Below are 22,090 nucleotides of genomic sequence, written 5' to 3'. Positions count from 1 at the left end.
CTCCATCTCTCACACCTAAGGCAGTTTTGTGAAGTCCTGCGGAAAGAAAGCTTCTTTGCAAACCCTAAGAAGTGTGCCTTCCTGACTGATCACGTCACTTTCTTAGGATTCATAGTATCTTCCAAGGGTGTCTCCGCTGATCCAGAAAAAGTAAGCGCGATAGTCGATTGGCCTGAGCCCAAGACCTTAGCCGAGGTACGTAGTTTTCATGGTCTGGTTACTTTCTATCGTCGCTTCATTAGGAATTTTAGTTCAATAATGTCTCCCATCACAGATTGCATGAAGAAAGGAGACTTTATCTGGACTAAGTCGGCATCCCAAGCATTTAAAGATATTAAGCATAGGATGACCGAAGCACCTGTCTTGCGCCTCCCTGATTTCACTAAGGTATTCGAGGTCGCATGTGATGCCTCTGGCGTTGGCATAGGTGGTGTATTAAGCCAAGAAGGCCACCCTGTCGCATTCTTTAGTGAAAAGTTAAGTGACGGCAGGTTGCGTTATTCCACCTATGATAAGGAATTCTATGCGGTAGTGCAAACTTTGCGACATTGGCGACACTATTTGCTACCGCAAGAATTTGTCTTGTATTCAGACCATGAGGCTTTAAAGTATCTCAATTCTCAAAAGAAACTAAACCTTCGACACGGCCGATGGATTGAGTTTCTACAAACCTATACTTTTGTGCTGAAACATAAAGCTGGAATTGAGAATAAGGCTGCTGATGCGCTCAGTCGACGGATCTTCCTCCTATCCATGATGAGCATTGAAGTAATTGGTTTTGAAAGGATCAGGGAACAATATGCCACCTGTCCCGATTTTAGTAATGTATACCTGACCTTACGAGATGGAGTAGAGAGAGAGCACGATGATTTCTTTTTACACGATGATTATCTCTTTCGCTCCGACCGATTGTGTATTCCTCGAACTTCTTTGAGAGATTTTCTAGTACGGGAAGTACACGCTGGAGGACTGTCTGGGCATTTCGGGAGAGACAAAACAATTGAGATGGTGGAAAGACGTTTCTTCTGGCCGAGTCTCAAGAGAGACGTGGCCAAGATCGTCGCTCAGTGCCGCACATGTCAATTAGCCAAACAACGTAAACAGAACACTGGGCTTTACACTCCACTACCTGTTCCTGATTGTCCGTGGCAAGATGTTAGCATGAATTTTGTGTTAGGACTTCCACGTACCTCGACCAAACACGATTCCATTTTTGTAGTAGTGGACCGGTTCTCTAAAATGGCTCATTTTCTCCCATGTTCTAAGACTTCTGATGCTTCTAGGATTGCGAAACTTTATTTTGACGAAGTCGTTAGACTCCATGGTCTCCCTAAATCTATTGTGTCCGATAGGGATGTTAAATTTATGAGCTATTTTTGGAAAACTCTTTGGCACATGATGGGTACCAAATTAAAATTTTCCTCTGCCTATCATCCCCAAACTGATGGCCAGACCGAAGTTGTCAACCGAAGTCTAGGAAGTCTTCTCAGATGTCTGGTAGGTGAGCATACTAGGACTTGGGATCTCGTGTTACCAACTGCCGAGTTTGCATATAATAGTTCGGTCAATAGGACCATAGGCATGAGTCCTTTTGAAGTGGTGAATGGTTATAAACCTAGGCAACCCATAGACTTGATTCCCATGTCTCATCAACATAGAGTCTCTGAGTCTGCACAATCATTTGCTTCACACCTGCATTCATTGCATCAGGAGATCAGCAAACTTATTCACTCTAATAACTTAAAATATAAATCCTTTGCTGATTTGCACCGACGTTATAAAGAATTAAATGTAGGTGATTCAGTCATGGTAAGAATTAGACCTGAACGACTTCCTTCGGGGACGTTCAAAAAGTTGCAATCTCGTAGTGCGGGACCGTTCAAAGTCCTAAAGAAAATCAGTTCGAATGCGTATGTTGTAGATCTTCCTGAAGACTATGGGATTAGTGCGACATTTAATATTGAAGATTTAGTCCCATACAAGAAATCAACATTCATTCCTTCTGACCCTTTTGTTGATACATCCACTGTTGTTGATCACCCTGCTCTAGCACCTGCTAGTGAGCCTCCATCTCCACAGTTTCATGCACGCAGAGAACACATAGAACATATATTAGATGAGCAGGTTATATCTACCAGGAGAGGAAGCTACCAACGTTACCTTGTTCGGTGGAAAGGTCGACCCGAATCAGATGTGTCGTGGATTTCGCGAGCTGAGTTGCAGCGCCTTGACCCGGATCTTCTGGAGCAGTACGACAGCCGACCCGATTTACACTCGACGGGGTCGAGTTTTTCTCACCCGGGAGGAGTTGATGGGGACATCAGCTAGGTCCCCATTTTATTTGCATATTTGCTTATTGTTATTTCTGGGTTTATTCGTGTTTTAGGATTTATTTGGGGTTTATTTTATTCTGGGCTTATTTGCATTTTAGGGCTTATTTGTGGGGAATTATTTTATGTAAGGGGTTTATTTTAATTGTTCTTATGGGGCCCTATTTAAAGGGAACTTTATGCTGATTAGGGTTTTAATGAAGAATTAAAGATTTCTTTCCCCCACGTCTCCTCTTCTTCTCTTCTCCTCCCTTCTCCTCCTTCTCTTCTTCTTCCTCCTCCTCTTCCCCTCTTCTCCTTCTTCCATTTAAAACTTGGTCCGGCATCAATAACATTATTATTTAAATGGTACTTGGAAATTTTGTATAAAAAACTTAATATAATATTTATATCATAAATTTTTTATTATATTGTGATAACATGGAATATCGATGGTCATTTTAATTACAAAGCTAATTATCGATCTACTGAATATCATGTTTGTTTTTCTATTATTTAGCAAGTTTTATAATTTTTTCAATAAATTTATTTGTTAGACTTAAAAGTCAAACCAAATAAAAAACAATGTAGTTATAAATTACTGCTACCATTTGAAAATGATTTGTTATTATCATTCGATAATCTTAAACAAGGTATCCTTTTTTTTTTAATTTATTGTAGAGAAAATGTATTACCTGTCTCTCAGCATATCTGAATTGTCCCTTAATGTCAAGGAAACACAAATAGTGGGCCGTGATCACGTTCTGAATTTTCCACATCTCATATTTTAGGAAATTTTTGTAGCTTAGACAATATATGTTTGTATATATGTATACATATGTACACATGTATATATATGTGTGTGTATATATATGTATGTATCAATGTACTTATGTATGTGTACATACATACATGCATCCATTCAAGCATGCATACATGCAAGCATTCATACATACATGCATGCCTTTGTCACTTAGCATATCTCAATTGTCCCTTGATGCCAACAAAACATGAAGGGCGGGTTATGAACATGTGACTGAATTTTATCCAGATCCCAGATTTTAGAAATTTTTTATAGTTTAGACAATATATATATGCATATATGTATATAGATGTATGTGTATATATGTATCTATGTATATATATGTATATTACATACATATATTCATACATTCATACATTCACAGATCCACATATATACATATGTACTTACGTACATATGCATATATGTACGTTCTTGGATACATACATACACACATGCATATACAAAATCAATGATAGACTAAGTTCAAGATCCAAACCACTGAAAATGATCTGCATTACAAAAATACCACATTTGAAATATTTTGGTGGTCTCTAACCTATGTATCAAGTTGGTACAAAATGAATAGTATCAATTGTACTAATGTAGTAAAATACATGATAGGTCACATAAACCAAAAATCCACTTTATGGATTATTATCTACATACCTTAAAACATGGATAGATTTAAATTCACTAGGTTATATATATACGCATGTATGTACATATCTATACATTTATACACACACACATATTCCATATAATAAAGGCCAAAGTTATGTAAGAAAAAAAGAATATTTGTACATGACTGTGTAATAATAAGCTACTACAGTAGCAATCTACCACATCCCCTAAAACTATACTGATCCATGAGTTTGCAATGAGACCTACCAATCAATCATTCAAGGACCAATAATTTTGTCAATAACAAGGTTTCACGTGCTGGGGGCTATGCTGGTTTTTCACTCAAGCCATGCGATGTTGAAATTAAAAAAAAACTTAAATAAGGATTAATACCTTTTAATTCAAGTATGCGGAGGCAAGCAAGGATGGGCCAGCACTTGAAACCTTAGTCAATAGTAGACAAATGTATAGACAATTGCGTAATTAGTGTATGGTCGTAGAAGCAATATGTTGATGAAGCATGAGGTGGAATACTTTAAGGCAGATGCTCGAGGATGCATACACATGATGGAGATTCAGAACCTTATGATGAACTAGAGCAGTTGGCAAGAAGTGATGGTGATGATAAGTCTAGAGGCAAGCTGATGTTACATAATATGATCTTTTGGGGAGGGATATGCAAGATTACTTGATGCACAGGAAGGAGTCAAATATAAGATATCTGGTTTATGAAATTCACACAGGCACTGAGATTTTAGAAAAATTAGGGAATGCACCGGCTTAACTTGGTGAATCAGGTCTGTTGCCCAAGGTAACAAGCCAGAAGGGGGGGGGGGGGGTGAATTGGTTTTTGTTAATTTTCGATTCCTTAATTATGTTAATTGATGAGTAAGTGATTTAGAACAATTCACAATACAAACAACAAGAAGTATAGTGGTTCGGTGCTCTCCTATGCACCTACGTCCACTCCCCAAGCGACCCCTTGAGAATTCACTATAATCTCGCGGATTACAGTTGGATTGTTTTCCGGGCTCATAATCCAAACCTTTACACTTGGTTTTCCGGGATCACCAAAAACCTATGTTGGTTTTACGGGCTCACCAACAAACCTTCACCGTTGGTTTTACGGGTTCACCAACAAACCTACACCGTTGGTTTTACGGGCTCACCAACAAACCTTACAACATTTTAAGAAGAAGAAGAAGGTTGAAACTCCAAGACGAGCAGATATAACAAATGTAAGCTACAAAGAAGAGTTAGAATATAGTTATCGCTTTGATATGATTCTTCTCTTCTTTGTCAAGGAATGCTTCACTCTTCAAGGGTTGGTGGAACTATTAATGCCTCTTTATGATATGCTCAACCACTTCCTTTTGACTCTTGAATGAAGCATCTCGATGAAGAAAATTAGGGCTTTTGTCTTTCTTAGGTAAGCTTTGATATTTTTCAAAAGGATGCTTTGCTCTGATAAATAGTGTCATTATAAATACTTTTCCACAAGTTTAGGTTACTCCCCATTAGTTAGATTTGAAAAACTATTCGTTACTAGCCGTTGGGAGCTCAAAAAGTACTTCTGCAGAACTAGCCGTTATGCTTCTGCCCGTGCTGGGGTCGACCCAAACTTTCCTGGGGTCGACTCAAACCACTGTTCATCAGACTTGGGGTCGACTCAACTTCCAGTGGGGTCAACCCAACTTTCACTAGGGTCGACTCCTGCTACAGTGGGGTCGACTCTCTCAGGGATCACAGAACCTTGTATTTCAGCTGTTTTTCACTGGGGTCGACTCAACTCTTTTTGGGGTCGACTCAAGTTCCATTGGGGTCGATCCTCTCAGAAATTCCAGAGACAGCTTTGAACGACCTTGTCTTGGGGTCGACTCAGTTCAGTTGGGGTCAACTCCATCTGGGGTCGGCTCAAGGAAAGTTAGGGTCGGCCCTCTCAGTAAATTCCAGAGACTTGTTTTCTTGAGGCTTGAAGCTGGGGTCGACTCAAGCATACTTGGGGTCGACTCCACTGCTGTTCATCCGTGCCATTTTCGCAGAGGTGTGCCTGATGGTTACATGATGTGCCAGGGTCGACTCATTCCACATTTTGCTGCATCTTAAGGTTAGACTCATCTATACAATCAATGAAATATACTTCAAGCAATTTTGAATGTATGCCATGGTAGTGCTACATACTCTTAATAATGAAAATTACTATTGTGCCCTTAAGAGTACGTTTCACTTGAAACTTTGCTAAATTAGAATTTAGAATTCACTATCCCTTTTCTATCGCAAATTTTATCTCATTATTAATTATTGAAAGACATCTTGATCTCATTCTTCCAATGTATCGAGAATGTCGAACTCAGTAATGATGTATCATGTTAACTTGTAGTATTTAATTAGATATTTCCTCAATGGTTGTGTTAATCATCAAAATAACACTATCATCCTCAATCTCCCCCTTTTTGATGATTACAAAATATTGAGTATGAGCAGATTGATACTTATCTTAAAATTTGAAAATTTGTTTTAGAAGAGCTCAAGTTGCTGAATTTCAGTTTTTCAAATTTGAGAGTGAAGTCTCCCCCTTTTTCATCCAAATATTGCCAATTTAAACTTTTGATTTTCTCCCCCTTTCTTTTATATTTGGTTAAGGATGAAACTTCAAAAATTTGAGATAAAGCAAAAGTTTCAGGTTATGTATCTAGGCATAAGAGGTATATGCCAAATTCTGAAATTTTGAATAAAAGTTTACACTTTAAATTTTTCATTGTTACATATCTCCCCCTTAAGTGAATATTATCTTCTATTATAATTTTCAAACTTATTTGTCAACTTATTGCGACTTTTTTCTTTCCTTACTTCTCCCCCTTTTTGTTATCATCAAACAAGTGTATGGCAATAGATAAGTAGAGGCAGTAAATAATAAACAGTTCAAGTTTCATTAATCAAAATGGAACATTGTAGTACATTAAAGCCAAAAATACAATGTTCTTCAATCAAAGTGCAAAGTACATCAACAAGGCAAAATACATATGAGAGCTAGATAAATCCTAGGCACTAATCATAATGCTAACATCAGCCTAGGGGGTATCTAAGGGCTGTGATCTAGTCCTCATCCTCCTAGTATAAGTGGCGAGGGGAGGTCGAGCCTGATGGGACTGAGTCTGGCGTGGACCTCGCTGAGCTGGATGACTCTGTGCCGAAACCTCCGACTCAGCTGCTCGGGGCACAGATGGACCATGAGCCTCTCTCTCTTTATAATGCTCCCACCTGTTCTCTGAGGTCTCTAATCTCAGCAGTCATAATGTCCATCCTGCTCGTCAATCCGTCAGAGAGAGTCCTCACCTGAGCTGATACAAGCTCAGTCATCCTACTCCAAAACTCCTCTGTGCACCCTGTGGGTACGGATGACGACGGGCCAGCCTCTGAAGGTGTCGTAGGATGATCCTCAGGTACCTCAGCCTCAGGGATGGGGTCTCCAACCTCTAGTGCATCGCCCTCCTGTGCATGTATCCCTGCTCCTGCACGCACCCATTGCCCGTTCACCTTCTCATAACCCATGCAAACTAGGGACCGTGCAGTGTAAGTGTTAGTGAATAGCAGATGCCTGAAGATCTCTCCCTCCACAGATATGTCATGCTGTCAGAAGATCAGGATGAGTATCATACCATAGGGCAGAGAAACTCTCGATTTGCATATAGCCTCTCTCATCTGCCTGATCATCATAGCTGGAAGGTTCAGGGGAATGCCCTAAATAACGTGCTCCATAATGACCAAATCTCGCTTAGATATGTGATCAAATCTTCCACTCTTCGGAAACAAAATCCGACCTATGAAGTTGTGCAACAACCTCATCTCATCTGATAGAGAGCTAGCTATCACAGTTTCGGAGTAATCAAAATCATCTCTCTCAAAGATCAACTGTAGAGCTCTTAACTTGCTTTCCGGTCTTTCTGGAGTTGCACCTTCGCAGGGGAGATGAAGCAACTCACTTAAACTTTCTTCCAAGACCCTAACCCTTACTCCTCGGACTTCTAACACAAGCCCTTCCGGTCCAACTTTTAGGAAGGCGTAGAACTCACGAACCAAGCCCGGGTAGGTCACCAAATCTAGGGAGCAAAGATACTCCCATCCTTGCCTTCGGATCCAATCCCCCAAACGGAACCCTTCTTAATCCAAAAATTCGGAGCAGATCCTTCTCCCCGTGGTAACCGGTCTCCCCGCATATTTTGCAAGTTGAACTGAAGGAGAGGGAGGAGGAAAAGGCTCTACACGTGTCTCACCTTGTGGGGGTACTGTAGAAGAGTCTCTAGCATGTCTATCTACAATGGTTGGGCGTGAGACTTTCTCGGATCTCTTAGCAACGGCTCGCTTGGGTCCCATTTTCACAAAATCCTTCCTTAGGTCTTGATCTAATGGCGTAGAGAGGCGATCTAGCACTGTTTGGAGATGATCGGAAGGGATTGGAAAGTGGGAATAGGGTTTTAGGAAGAGGACAAGCTGAAATAATGCCCTAAAAATAGCTCACGGGTCCCTCTTTAAAAACTGGGTCCCGCCGTTGGGTCGACCCCAGATTTTTCTTGGGTCGACTCAACGTGGGGTCGACCCCATTCTGGCTCGGGTCGGCCCCAGTTCAGATTTTTTTTTTTTTAATTCTTTCTTTCCTCCAATCCTTACAAATTCTTTATGGGACAATGATACATGAGTAAGGAGTCTATAAATGGCTAGTTTGACTAATGTTTCATGGATTTTTCGAATGGAAGGAGAGTATCATGAGACAACTTGTTCCTTTTATATCTCTTCAATCAAAAGGATCACATATGCCTAATTCCCTCCTAGGCATGCAAAATCTATCTTCACTTAAAGGTTTTGTGAATATGTCAGCTAATTGTTTCTCAGTACATACATGCTCAATACATATGTTCCCATTTTGCACATGATCTCTAATGAAATGATACCTTATTTCAATATGCTTGGCTTTAGAGTGCTGAACCGGATTTTTGGTAAGGTTAATGGCACTAGTATTATCACACTTTATAGGAATGTTGTCTAATTTAATTCCATAGTCCTCTAGTTGTTACTTGAGCCATAGTACTTGAGCACAGCAACTACCGGCAGCTATATACTCTGCCTCAGCCGTTGATAATGCTACTAAATTCTGCTTTTTGCTAAACCATGATACTAAGTTATTTCCTAAGAATTGACATGTTCCACTGGTGCTTTTCCTATCTAATTTGCATCTAGCAAAATCAGCATCAGAATATGCAAGCAAATCAGTACAGGAATCTCTAGAGTACCATAATCCTATGTTTGTGGTTCCTCTCAAATATCTAAGAATTCTTTTGACAGCATTTAGATGTGATTTCTTAGGATTTGATTGGTATCTAACACATATTCCTACACTAAATACTATGTCTGGCCTACTGGCAGTTAGGTAAAGCAAAGATCCAATTAATCCTCTATAGAGCTTCATATCTATACTTTTTCCTTTTTCATCTTTGTCTAGTTTACTAGTGGGGTTCATGGGAGTGCCTATCCCCTTGTGATTTTTCTTTCCAAACTTCTTTAGTATTTCCTTTGTGTACTTAGTTTGATGAATAAAGATGCCTTTCCTAGTTTGCTTGATTTGTAATCCAAGAAAAATTTAGTTCCTCTATCATACTCATCTCGAATTCTCCTTGCATTAATTTAGCAAACTCTTTGCAAAGATTATCATTAGTGGCACCAAAGATTATGTCATCTACATATATTTGTACTACTAGCAAATTTTTGTCTTTTCTTTTGAGAAAGAGTGTTTTATCTACATTTCCTCTACTAAAATCATTATTTAGCAGAAATTTGCTTAATCGATCATACCAAGCCTTAGGTGCTTGTTTCAATCCATATAATGCCTTATGTAATCTAAACACATGATTTGGCAATTCATAATTCTCAAAACCAGGAGGTTGCTTTACATTTACTTATTCCTCTATATAATCATTTAAGAAGGCACTTTTTACATCCATTTGATACAATTTGAAATCCATGAAGCATGCAAAAGCTAAAAGTAATCTGATAGCTTCTAATCTGGCTACGGGAGCAAATGTTTTCTCAAAATCTATCCCTTCTTCTTGATTGTATCCCTTAGCTACAAGTCTAGCTTTGTTTCTTGTAACTACCCCATTTTCATCTAATTTATTTCTAAAGACCCATTTTGTTCCAATAACAGAATTATGCTTTGGTCTCTCAGTTAATGTCCATACATTGCTTTTTTTGAATTGATTTAATTCTTCTTGCATAGCATTTATCCAATTTACGTATTTTTCAGCTTCTTCATAATTCTTAGGTTCTATTTGTGAAACAAAAGCAAGATAGTCATTTATATTTCTAAGAAAGGATCGAGTTCTTACCCCTTGAGATGGATCACCAATGATTAAGTCTTTAGGATGCCCATGTGCGTACCTCCATCCCTTTTGCAAGTCTTGAGAGTGTGGTGGTACATGATCGTCCTCTTTATCTTGATTTGGTACGTCATTAAGATTCAATTTTTCCAACTCAAGAATTTCTGCATCATCATCAGAAGTATTTCTCTCATAGGAGACTTGCTATCAGACTCATCAAAAATGATATGAATTGACTCTTCACCTACAAATGTTCTTTTGTTGAATACTCTGTATGCCCTGCTAGATGTAGGTATCCTAAAAAGATACCTTCATCTGACTTGGCATCAAATTTACTTAGATCCTCCTTGCAATTGTTTAAAAAGAAACATCTACATCCAAATACTCTAAGATATTTAGCAGTTGGCTTCCTATTCTTCCAAAGTTCATAAGAAGTTTTCTTGGTTATAGGTCTTATTAAAACACATTTAAAATATGGCAAGCAGTACTTACAGCTTCAGCCCAAAAGTATTTTGTAAGATTTAACTCACACAACATCGTGCGTGTCATTTTTGCCAAGGTCCTATTTTTCCTTTCAACAACCCCATTTTGTTGAGGCATTCTAGGTGCTGAAAATTGATGGGAGATACCATTTTCATTACAAAATTCTTCAAAGTGTTGATTTTCAAATTCAGTTCCATGATCACTTCGAATTGCAATTAAGGTGAGCTTCTTTTCAGTTATGATATTTTTATAATATTTCAAGAATGCTGAAAATGCTTTGCTCTTATGTGCAAGAAATGAAACCCATATGTATCTTGAGAAATCATCTACTATGACTAGTCCATACTTTTTTCCTCCTAGACTTGCAGTTCTAGTAGGCCCAAATAGATCCATGTGTATGAGTTCAAAGGGCCTAGTGATTGATACTATATTCTTTGATTTGAAAGATGATTTTGTTTGCTTTCCCAATGAGCATGGTCCACAGATTTTGTTTTTTCAAAAATTAATTTCGGCACATCTTTTATCAGATCCTTCTTGACTAGTTTTGATATTAAGTCCATACTAGCATGTCCTAGTCTACGGTGCCAAAGCCAACTTGTTTCACTTTTTTTTTTTCATTAGTAATTAAGCATAATCCATTTTTCTTGCCTAAATCATGAAGATCTACTATATAAATATTTCCATGCCTATGTCCCATAAGTACAATGCTATTATCTTTTGGATTTATAATTATGCATACTGAAGTTTCAAATGTGACTTTAAGACCTTTATTACAAAATTGACTTATGCTAAGCAAGTTATGTTTCAGACCATCAACTAATAAAATATTTTCTATAAATGTGGATGGAGTAATATAGATTTTACCCTTTCTAATGATAAGTTCTTTTCCATTGTCTCCATAGGTTACCACTCCATCCTCCTTAGATTCCAAAGTGACAAATTGTTCTATGTCACCTGTCATGTATCTTGAACAGCCGCTATCTAGATACCATCGTTTATCCCTCTTATTAGCTGTAAGACACTCCTGCAATCAAAGTCAAGAATATGCTTTAGGTACCCAAACCATGTTGGGTCCTTTAAGGTTAGTACTTGATGTTCCTTTTGGAACCCAAATTTTCTTAGACTTTAGCTTACTTTTATCACTCAATTTGTTATAGCTAGGCTTTCTAAGATTGCATTCATATGCTTTGTGTCCTACTTTATTGCAGCAACAACAAGTTATATTTTCAGTTTTGGCTTTCACAAATATGTTCTTAAGTATTTTTGCTTCCTATTTGTTTTATATCCCAAACCAGCCTTATCATATACTGCTTTTTGATTATCAAGAATCATATTTAATTTAGTTGAACTAAGTGTAAACTTGTCCACTAAGGATTTGTATTTTTCTGCATCTAATTTTAGCTTGATATTTTCTGCAATTAGATTCTTGGTTTCATTTGTGAACCTCCTACTTAATGTTTCACAGTTATTAGATAGTTTCAGCTTATCTTTGATAAGAGATTGATTTTTATCTTTTAGAACTTTATTTTTATGAATTAGCTTCTTGTGTTCTTCCATCAGTTCTAAAAATGCATCATGTAACTCTTCTACCGAAAAATCACATTCAAGTTCAGAATCTACCTCATCGTTATTGGCCATGTAGCAAATTTGTGCCGTCTCTTGTTGATCTTCCTCTTCCGAACTCGACTCTTCGCTTTCACTTCATTCAGCCATGAGGTTCCTCTTTTTAAGTTTTCTTGCCATCCACTTCAATTCCGGATAATCTATCTTGAAGTGCCCGGGCTTGTTACACTCATAGCATATTGGCACTTCTTTTTCCTTTTCCTTTTCTTTTCCCTTTTCCCGGCTTGAGCTACCTCTTACGAAAGGTTTTCTTTTATGGAATTTCTTTTTACCTTTCATGAATTTTCTGAATTTTCTTGCAAGCATTGTCATTCCTTCTTCATCATATTCCTCCTCATCATCGGACTCTGATGCAGTTTCCTGCTTTGGAGCTGTGGATTTCAAGGCAATGGTCTTCCTTTTCTTAACCTCCTCTTCTGAGTTTTGTTTCATAGTCAGCTCATAGGTCATGAGTGATCCTAGAAGTTCTTCCAATTGCAGTGTATTAAGATCCTTTGCTTCTTGTATTGCAGTTACTTTGGCCTCCCAAACTCTTGGTAGAGATCTGAGAATTTTTCGCACAAGTTCAGAGTTAGCATAAGACTTTTCCAAACTCTTTAGTCCATTTATGATTTCCGTGAATCGAGTGAACATTTCGGTTATGGACTCAGTGGATTCCATTTTAAACAATTCATACTTATGTACTAATATATTTATGTTTGACTCTTTGACTTAATTAGTTCCTTCATGTGTGACCTTTAGTTTATCCCAAATTTCTTTAGCGGAGAGGCATGTGGATATTCCATTAAATTCACTTATATCTAGTGAGCAGTAAAGTACATTAATTGCTTTAGCATTTAATTGTGCAAGTCTTCTATCATTCTCATTCCAATCCATTTCAGGCTTAGGAATGATTGTGCCCTCTATACTAACTGTGGGTGTGTGCGGCCCCCTAGTTACGATGTTCCACATGTCATAGTCTAGTGCTTGAATAAATATCCTCATCCTAGTTTCCAATAAGCATAATTAGTGCCATTAAACAAGGGTGGTCTATTTGTGGATTGTCCCTCGCTAATAGAACATCCTACTTGGGTTGTCATGATCTTTGACTCTTGATCGTAAGATCAACAAATACTATGAAAGCATCTTGCTCTGATACCACTTTTGCCCAAGGTGACAAGCCAAGAGGAGGGGTGAATTGGTTTTTGTTAATTTTCGATTTCTTAATTATGTTTGTGAGGCCCAATAGTCCCACATCGGAAAGACTCGTTCTAGAGTCTGGGCATATGAGGCGGGTGTCTCCTAATCCTGCAGACGCGTTTTGGGTGGAAAACAAAACCGGAGAGGGATGAAGGACGCTTGCGTGAAGCTCCAGAACTGGACAATATCTGGCAGGAGAGCCCCGTGTTCCCCCCTCATGTGGCCCCCACGTGGGCACTAGGTGCCTCACGTGCCTCACAGAGGCGGGGGCGTGACATTTGGTATCAGAGCCGAGGACGGCTCTTGTCCGATGGTGGAAAGGGTGTGAGGCCTAATAGTCCCACATCGGAAAGACTCGTTCTAGAGCCTGGGCATATGAGGCGGGTGTCTCTTAATCCTGCAGACGCGTTTTGGGTGGAAAACAAAACCGGGGAGGGATGAAGGACGCTTGCGTGAAGCCCCAGAACCGGACAATATCTGGCAGGGGAGCCCCGTGTTCCCCCCTCATGTGGCCCCCACGTGGGGGCTAGGTGCCTCACGTGCCTCGCAGAGGCGGGGGCGTGAGGCCCAATAGTCCCACATCGGAAAGACTCGTTTCAGAGCCTGGGCATATGAGGCGGGTGTCTCCTAATCCTGTAGACGCGTTTTGGGTGGAAAACAAAACCGGGGAGGGGTGAAGGACGCTTGCGTGAAATTCCAGAACCGGACAATATCTGGCAGGGGAGCCCCGTCTTCCCCCCTCATGTGGCCTCCACGTGGGCACTAGGTGACTCACATGCCTCGCAGAGGCGGGGGCGTGACATTTGGTATCAGAGCCAGATGTCTCGAGTTCGAAACCCAGGCATCGCGTTGGGGGCGGAAATGTTGGACATATTCTGCCGCTGTGCGAGCCATACCTTGCGGAGTTCCTGAGCAGCACGGGGAGGGGTGAAGAACGCTTGCGTGAAGCCCCAGAACCGAACAATATCTGGCAGGAGAGCCCCGTATTCCCCCCTCATGTGGGCCTCACGTGGGCACTGGGTGCCTCACGTGCTCCGCGCAGGCGGGGGCGTGACATTTGGTATCAGAGCCAAGGACAGCTCTTGTCCGATGGTGGAAAGGGTGTGAGGCCCAATAGTCCCACATCGGAAAGACTCGTTTCAGAGCCTGGGCATATGAGGCGGGTGTCTCCTAATCCTGTAGACGCGTTTTGGGTGGAAAACAAAACCGGGGAGGGGTGAAGGACGCTTGCGTGAAATCCCAGAACCGAACAATATCTGGCAGGAGAGCCCCGTCTTCCCCCCTCATGTGGCCCCCACGTGGGCACTAGGTGCCTCATGTGCCTCGCAGAGGCGGGGGCGTGACAATGTTAATTGATGAGTAAGTGATTTAGAACAATTCACAATACAAACAACAAGAAGTATAGTGGTTCGGTGCTCTCCTATGCACCTACGTCCACTTTCCAAGCGACCCCTTGGGAATTCACTATAATCTCGCAGATTACAGTTGGATTGTTTTTCGGGCTCACAATCCAAAAACCTTTACACTTGGTTTTTCGGGATCACCAAAAACTTATGTTGGTTTTACGGGCTCACCAACAAACCTTCACCGTTGATTTTACGGGTTCACCAACAAACCTATACCGTTGGTTTTACGGGCTCACCAACAAACCTTATAACGTTTTAAAAAGAAGAAGAATGTTGAAACTCCTAGATGAGCAGATATAACAAATGTAAGCTACAAAGAAGAGTTAAAATATAGTTATCGCTTTGATATGGTTCTTCTCTTCTTTGTCAAGGAATGCTTCACTCTTCAAGGGTTGGTGGAACTATTAATGCCTCTTTATGACCTGCTCAACCACTTCCTTTTGACTCTTGAATGAAGCATCTCGATGAAGAAAATTAGGGCTTTTGTCTTTCTTAGGTAAGCTTTGATATTTTTCAAAAGGATGCTTTGCTCTGATAAATAGTGTCATTACAAATACTTTTCCACAAGTTTAGGTTACTCCCCATTAGTTAGATTTGAAAAACTATCCGTTACTAGCTGTGAGAGCTCAAAAAGTACTTCTGCAGAATTAGCCGTTTTGCTTCTGCCCGTGCTGGGGTCGACCCAAACTTTTCTGGGGTCGACTCAAACCACTGTTCATCAGACTTGGGGTCGACTCAACTTTCAGTGGGGTCGACCCAACTTTCACTAGGGTCGACTCCTGCTACAGTGGGGTCGACTCTCTCAGGGATCACAGAACCTTGTATTTCAGCTGTTTTTCACTGGGGTCGACTCAACTCTTTTTGGGGTCGACTCAAGCTACAGTGGGGTCGACTCAAGTTTCATTGGGGTCGACCCTCTCAGGGATTTCAGAGATAGCTTTGAACGACCTTGCCTTGGGGTCGACTCATGCTCAGTTGGAGTCGACTCCATCTGGGGTCGGCTCAAGGAAAGTTAGGGTCGGCCCTCTCAGTAAATTCCAGAGACTTGTTTTCTTGAGGCTTGAAGCTGGGGTCGACTCAAGCATACTTGGGGTCGACTCCACTGCTGTTCATCCGTGCCATTTTCGCAGAGGTGTGCCTGATGGTTACATGATGTGCCAGGGTCGACTTCACCTTTGTTAGGGTCGACTCATTCCACATTTTGCTGCATCTTAAGGTTAGACTCATCTATACAATCAATGAAATATACTTCAAGCAATTTTGAATGTATGCTATGGTAGTGCTACATACTCTTAACAATGAAAATTACTATTGTGCCCTTAAGAGTACATTTCACTTGAAACTTTGCTGAATTAGAATTTAGAATTCACTATCCCTTTTCTATCGCAGATTTTATCTCATTATTAATTATTGAAAGACATCTTGATCTCATTCTTCCAATGTATCGAGAATGTCGAACTCAGTAATGATGTATCATGTTAACTTGTAGTATTTAATTAGATATTTCCTCAATGGTTGTGTTAATCATCAAAATAACACTATCATCCTCAAGGTCTTTTAACAAAGTTCAGAAAATGAAGTGGGATTCAAACCACTAACCTATAATTCAACATAAAGCCTCTTAACCATTATGACATCATTTGCTTTTATTTAACTAGGATAATTATTATACATGTCTAGATCATTAGATGAAGATATTTTAAATAGATTTTGATATTTTACAGTCCATTATTTGCAAAAAGAAATACCAATTTTTTCTTTGATATAAAATGAAATACACATACTCATTTTATTTTTTTGGATATTTTCAAAAATTTACTTTTATTATAAAAAATACAAAGAAATTTCTCATATTTTACTATATCATACATGTCTTATAATTTTTAAAAAACGTAAATGATTCAAGATCATTTTTTATTAAAATCACCATTAAAGACTAGAAAACAATGCTGATCCGTTTCATTTATAAAGTAGTATTAATATAAATATATCAATAATTATGCATATTTTCTTATACTAGGTCTATTTTAATTTTTAAATATTTTTTAATGTAAACCCAATCCAACTGATTGACCTGGAGGTTAGTCCGGTGACCAGTGACCAGAACCGTTGGTTGTCTCTTGTCTAGGTTTAATAAAAATATCTCTCTATATACATACATATGCAGTATGTATGTATATAGAAATATGCATAAACATTATGACAATTTTTTAATTATATATGACGCATGAACAATAATAAAAGGAGACCTCAGGTTGAATTCTAAAGGAAAATAAATTGTATTGCAAAGAGTAATAATCAATTACACTAAGCAGTAAACGAGTGACTACCAGAGGTCTTTCGTTTGAAAGTCTAAACCCAAACCATGAAAAGGAAAGCTCAACAATATCTACCAGAACCATGAACTTCATTGACTACTTTTTTATTTTAAAATTTTTCCCCTCATTTTTTAGGGAAAAGGTAGGGAAATAACCCAATATATTTATGGGAAAAAATCCCCGTCGGTTAGACGGGAACTTCCTCCATTTGGAAAAGAGCTGCCACCACTAACCAGCCTAAAGTACACTTCAAATATTATGTTACTATTATTATGATTCATTTATCAGTCAAGCCAAATTTTAAAAATTACAATTATATTTGAAAATATTTATTCTGCCAGCAATACCTGTAGACTAAATTCACCCTGTATGTCTGAGGTATGAGGTATGCTGAAAATATTAATTTCTTGAAATACTACATATATAAATAGATGAGGTAGTTGAGTTAAAAAATGATTGGCTGATACCAGTTCAGATGCCTAGGCAACCAACTGGGCACCTGGATGACCAATAGCATGATAGGCTAGGTCTCTCGTTCAAGTTAGCCTTCATCATTTGTCAACCATGACCATGCCCAAATGCTCATAGCTTTATCTCATTCTCCAACATTACCATCTTTAAGCTGATGATCCACAATGGAATCATTTGATCTTATAAACATCATAAACACATCTCCACACCTATACATGATATTCTCATTTGTCATTTCATGTTTTTATCAAATGAATTCAGCACTGAAGATGCACTTATTTTGGGGAACCTCTTCTCCTTTAGTCTAAACAACTCCCATGGGTTTGCTGAAGTTGGACTTCAGTGTATTCTATCTTACCCTCTTAACATATGCAATGAAGTTTGTTACACAGTCCCACTCCAATGCACACATTTTAACTATTGCCAATTGTGGTTCATAATACCTGTTTCAATACCTGTATCGTGCCATGCTGGTATAATATCAGTATGTGTTGCTTCGTAGTACAAACACTCAGTAATGCCCCCATACTGAGATATGATACCCTTGGTACCGAGTACAATGAACCATGATGCCAACCAACACGATACTAATAGCCTACAAAAGAAGGCCTCCTTTTATAGCTATTATTGCTCTTAAAGCAAATGCAAAAAAGCTAGTGACTTGAAATCGGCACAAATGATGGCATAATGCGAGAAGTCCATGCTAATCATTTATTTCACTTCTATTAAATCTGTCATGGTACTTATTATAAGTAGTCTTCATAGCATGGTATGCCGTACCGGCTTGAACCGGACAGTACGAGGTATACCATACTGTATCGGTTCGATACCGGTATCCAGTTTGTATGGCGTACCAACACTCGGTACGCCAAACAAATTCCATACCGTACCGACATTGTGCTAGTGTGGCACTGGTACGGAGTTCGGTACCAAGACGGTAAACCTTGCTTCATGGTGTTTTTCAATGATCAGATCCAACTAAATTTAGATATGTCCTTCTATCACACTCCAATCCTTATCTGCATTCTCAAAATCTGAAAGAATATTTAGCATTTCAAATATGGTTATTAAATTGGAGTGCTAGGTCAATCAACCAATTCAATTAGCTTATTTTGTTTTCTCTTTCACTTCATATCTAGCCTTGCTGAAGTGACATTTCTTCTCATCGTAGACGAATGGACTATATAAATTCACCATTTTATCCTCTGAAGGACTAGATCCTAATCTACCTCCTCTCCTACTTTGCCCACATATCTGTTCAAAAATATCTTCAGTGCACCTTCCTTACAACATGTCTCTTTCGAAAGTTTTCTATACCACATAACTGTCCTAGTAGATTTTCACGAAGTCTAGCTACCAATCTAATTCAGTCAACATGATCTTAACCATGTCAGAAACATCCTTTTCTAAGCAATACTGTAGTCTGTAGTACAGATTGCATGTTTAGAAAAATAATCCATTTTAGGTTTCTATGATTGGTTTTTGACATTCTGTCCAAGTCCACCAACTAGGCCATCCAATATTTTTACTCCTTTTTGCTCGAAACCTCATGTTCTATTTTGTTTTCTTCAAATCAATTACCTCAAACAATCAAATTTGTTCATTTAAAGTGTGTAGCAAAAATATGTCATTAATGCTTCATTGAAATGAAGTACTAAAACACAATTGTTCATACTAAATTGTAATTGATCACAAACAAAGGAGGCTCAATGAGGCCCTCTCATAAAATGGGCACATAATGACAATTTTCTGAAGAAAATTTACCAAAACATAGCTGTTTGAATCAAGTATATTAGTACATAACAGAATAAAAGGTTTACTGAAATCAGAACTGCCAGGTGTTACATGATATGATATGAAGTCCAATGCGAAAAAATAATAATATACACAGCTGAATACTAACTTTCATGCATCAATGAATTAGCAGACATGGATCAACTGCAACCAAGTGTTAAGAGCAAACTCGCATCTTTCGAACAAATATCAAATGAAATAACATATCAAGAACTCAGGTGATTTTAGCTTATAAAACTCCACAGATTTTAATAATAAAAAGCAAAGGCAACTTCTTAGCAATAAAATCTTCTTACATATACTAAATTTACATGAATTCTTATTCTAGAAGAACTACAAGATTTATTTCCTTTTATTCAGTAATACCTCTGAATTTGTGAATCATATCAAGACCATCAAACACCCGAATCTGTGAATCAGCTGAGGTAATTAACACTTCAGTTGGATTGCCTGGAGCAAACTGTTTAAACATGAATCAGTCATCTAGCATCCTAATGGCGTATGCACACTAGCAGGGCTAACAGTATAATAAGAGAAACAGATGAGCTGAGCACAAATGAAAGCCCGGTCAAAAACATCTATTTGTTTAAATAGGGCTGAAAAAAATGCTTTTTGTTGATAATTTAATCAAAAACATTTATTATTGAATATAAGAGTAAGCAAGTGCTATGTTGTTTTTTGGGTATAAAGCATAAACAAATGAACAGAATACCTGGAAGCCGGTAATTTTTTTTGCATGAGACTTCTTTTTTTTGCTCCTAATATCTATCTGAGCTTCCTGGTTAAGCTTATAATCTGCCACAGTAAAAGATTTAGACAAAAGTCATTTTACCTTGGCGAGTTTACAGAGCTAGAGATCACTGATATGACCATAAGTACAAATAAGTGCATGTATTGGGAATGATTTATGCAAGTCAATTATATGTGAAGTATAAGTTTAGCCTGAACAATCACCTCTGTGCACAGGACAGTCCATTAACCATCTACAACTTAATAAAAATTTGAGTTCCCAACTATCAACAATGCATTAAAAATGCAATCATCAATTAAGGGATCTACCCCCAGCCTCAACAGCAACTTTCTCAGAGGTGGTCCAGGAGTTTGCTCTGACCCATGCCCTTACCCAGATCACAACAACGGTGAGAGTGGACATACCCCATAGACAAAGTGATATGTATTAGCGTCCATATGAAGGAACTTGGGAGCAAAAATAAAGTGATCAAATACTATCCTTGACATAGAGGACCTTTGGGAATGATGAGGGCCTTCTTCTCTTTCTCCCTAATGTATGTTGACCTTTAGATGATGGACATGTTGAATGGTTTCTCCAGGAATTTGTGATGGTGATGTGAAAACAGTCTATGGATTTGAATGATGTACAGAGGATGGATTATGGATGTTGATGTTATTGCACAAATCATAAATTCATTGCCCAATCAATCCTATTCTTTTCAAGATTTCTGTATCCATATCTTGTATCTCTCCCCATGCCTCACAGGTCAAGCTCAAATTAGACATACACATCATATACAGATCTATCCAATCCACTAGAACCCTTAAGATGTTAAATAGTGATATACCACATGTGACCAGTATCATTGTTTCTACCCAAGATATAATATGTGAATAAACAACATTGAAAACTTAATTTTACCGTGCAATTACGGAAGCTCAGAGTTTTCCAAATAAGCTACTACGGAATAGTATAACAAGATGATAAATTTCTACAGTTACTTCTTGAAAGTAGATATATAATGATACAAGAATTTAACCAAAAGTTTCATACCAGAGGTCTTGTAATAGCGGCAGCTTCCTTTATGTGAACCAACTATTGCACCCTACCGGAGATTTAAAAAAAGAAAGCAACCCATCAGCAATTGGAATCACTGGATAAATAACATGATTGTACCCAAAAAAAGAAAAACATGCTGACAAGGTTTTTGGCACTTGGTTGCACCTGACCATCTGGAGTGTAGCATACAGCAGTAACCATTTCATGGAGATCACTCCAGTCAACAACTTGACGGTCTGGTATGCTCCATATGCGGACCTTGGCATCAAGAGAGCCACTGATGAAGTAACTATCATCTGTCGGATTGAACTGGATACATGTTACTGTTCAACCAATTCGATCACAAAAGCCAAACTTTATCAGGAAGAATATATGCCACAGTAATTATAATAAAGTACTGTGAGATGTGCATACTAGCAGATTAAATAGTTATACTATTTGATGTTTGATACATTTATCAATCGACATCAGTGATGAAAGCAAGAATAGAACAGAATCCAAATGGAGATTGTCTTACCATAATCATTGTGGGCAAACAACTTTAGGCAAGCCTTACTTTCTATATCCCACAGTCTAACAGTTTTGTCCATTGATGATGATAACAAATGCTGCAGTTTGGCATACACAGAGAGTATGTCAAATTGATGCTGTCAATTAACTCTAAGCAATTATATATTTTGTATGCCAAAAAATTCTACCAACAATTAAAGAAAAAAAAGACAGCCAACTAATAACATTCTGAGTAGAGCTACCTTTTTATAGGTTGACTGCCCACAATCTACGTTGTTCCTGAACCCCCCTTCTAAAGTTGCTTCATTTTTAAATATAACTCAAGTCTACTTCCAACATTATGGTGTCTAGTTTCTGCATCACGAATCTTAATTCAACGTTCATTACCATTCATTAAGGTGTCTTTTT

The 22,090-nt window shown here is 38.5% G+C and overlaps 1 protein-coding gene across 2 annotated transcripts in view; it reads right to left on the bottom strand.

Annotated features, from left to right (window-relative positions):
* Positions 1-22,083, bottom strand: part of LOC103697373 (uncharacterized WD repeat-containing protein C3H5.08c-like) — a 47,862-nt gene extending 25,779 nt beyond the window's left edge. Inside the window, exons 1-6 of one of the 2 annotated variants that reach the window (XM_039119660.1) lie at positions 21,925-22,083; positions 21,690-21,780; positions 21,338-21,468; positions 21,167-21,218; positions 20,093-20,175; positions 19,747-19,840 (exon numbers count right to left, since the gene is read on the bottom strand). In XM_039119660.1, coding sequence (XP_038975588.1) covers positions 19,747-19,840; positions 20,093-20,175; positions 21,167-21,218; positions 21,338-21,468; positions 21,690-21,762 — 433 coding nt within the window. In that variant the 5' untranslated portion in view covers positions 21,763-21,780; positions 21,925-22,083. Of the gene's footprint in view, positions 1-19,746; positions 19,841-20,092; positions 20,176-21,166; positions 21,219-21,337; positions 21,496-21,689; positions 21,781-21,924 lie in introns of both variants that reach the window. The other variant, XM_039119659.1, reaches the window with a different exon arrangement.
* Between the last annotated feature and the right edge of the window lie 7 nt (positions 22,084-22,090).

The sequence above is a fragment of the Phoenix dactylifera genome, unplaced genomic scaffold (genome assembly GCF_009389715.1).
Source record: "Phoenix dactylifera cultivar Barhee BC4 unplaced genomic scaffold, palm_55x_up_171113_PBpolish2nd_filt_p 000591F, whole genome shotgun sequence".
Taxonomy (NCBI): Eukaryota; Viridiplantae; Streptophyta; class Magnoliopsida; order Arecales; family Arecaceae; genus Phoenix; species Phoenix dactylifera.
The sequence above is the reverse complement of the archived record's forward strand: the minus strand, read 5'-3'. Positions and strand labels throughout refer to the sequence as shown.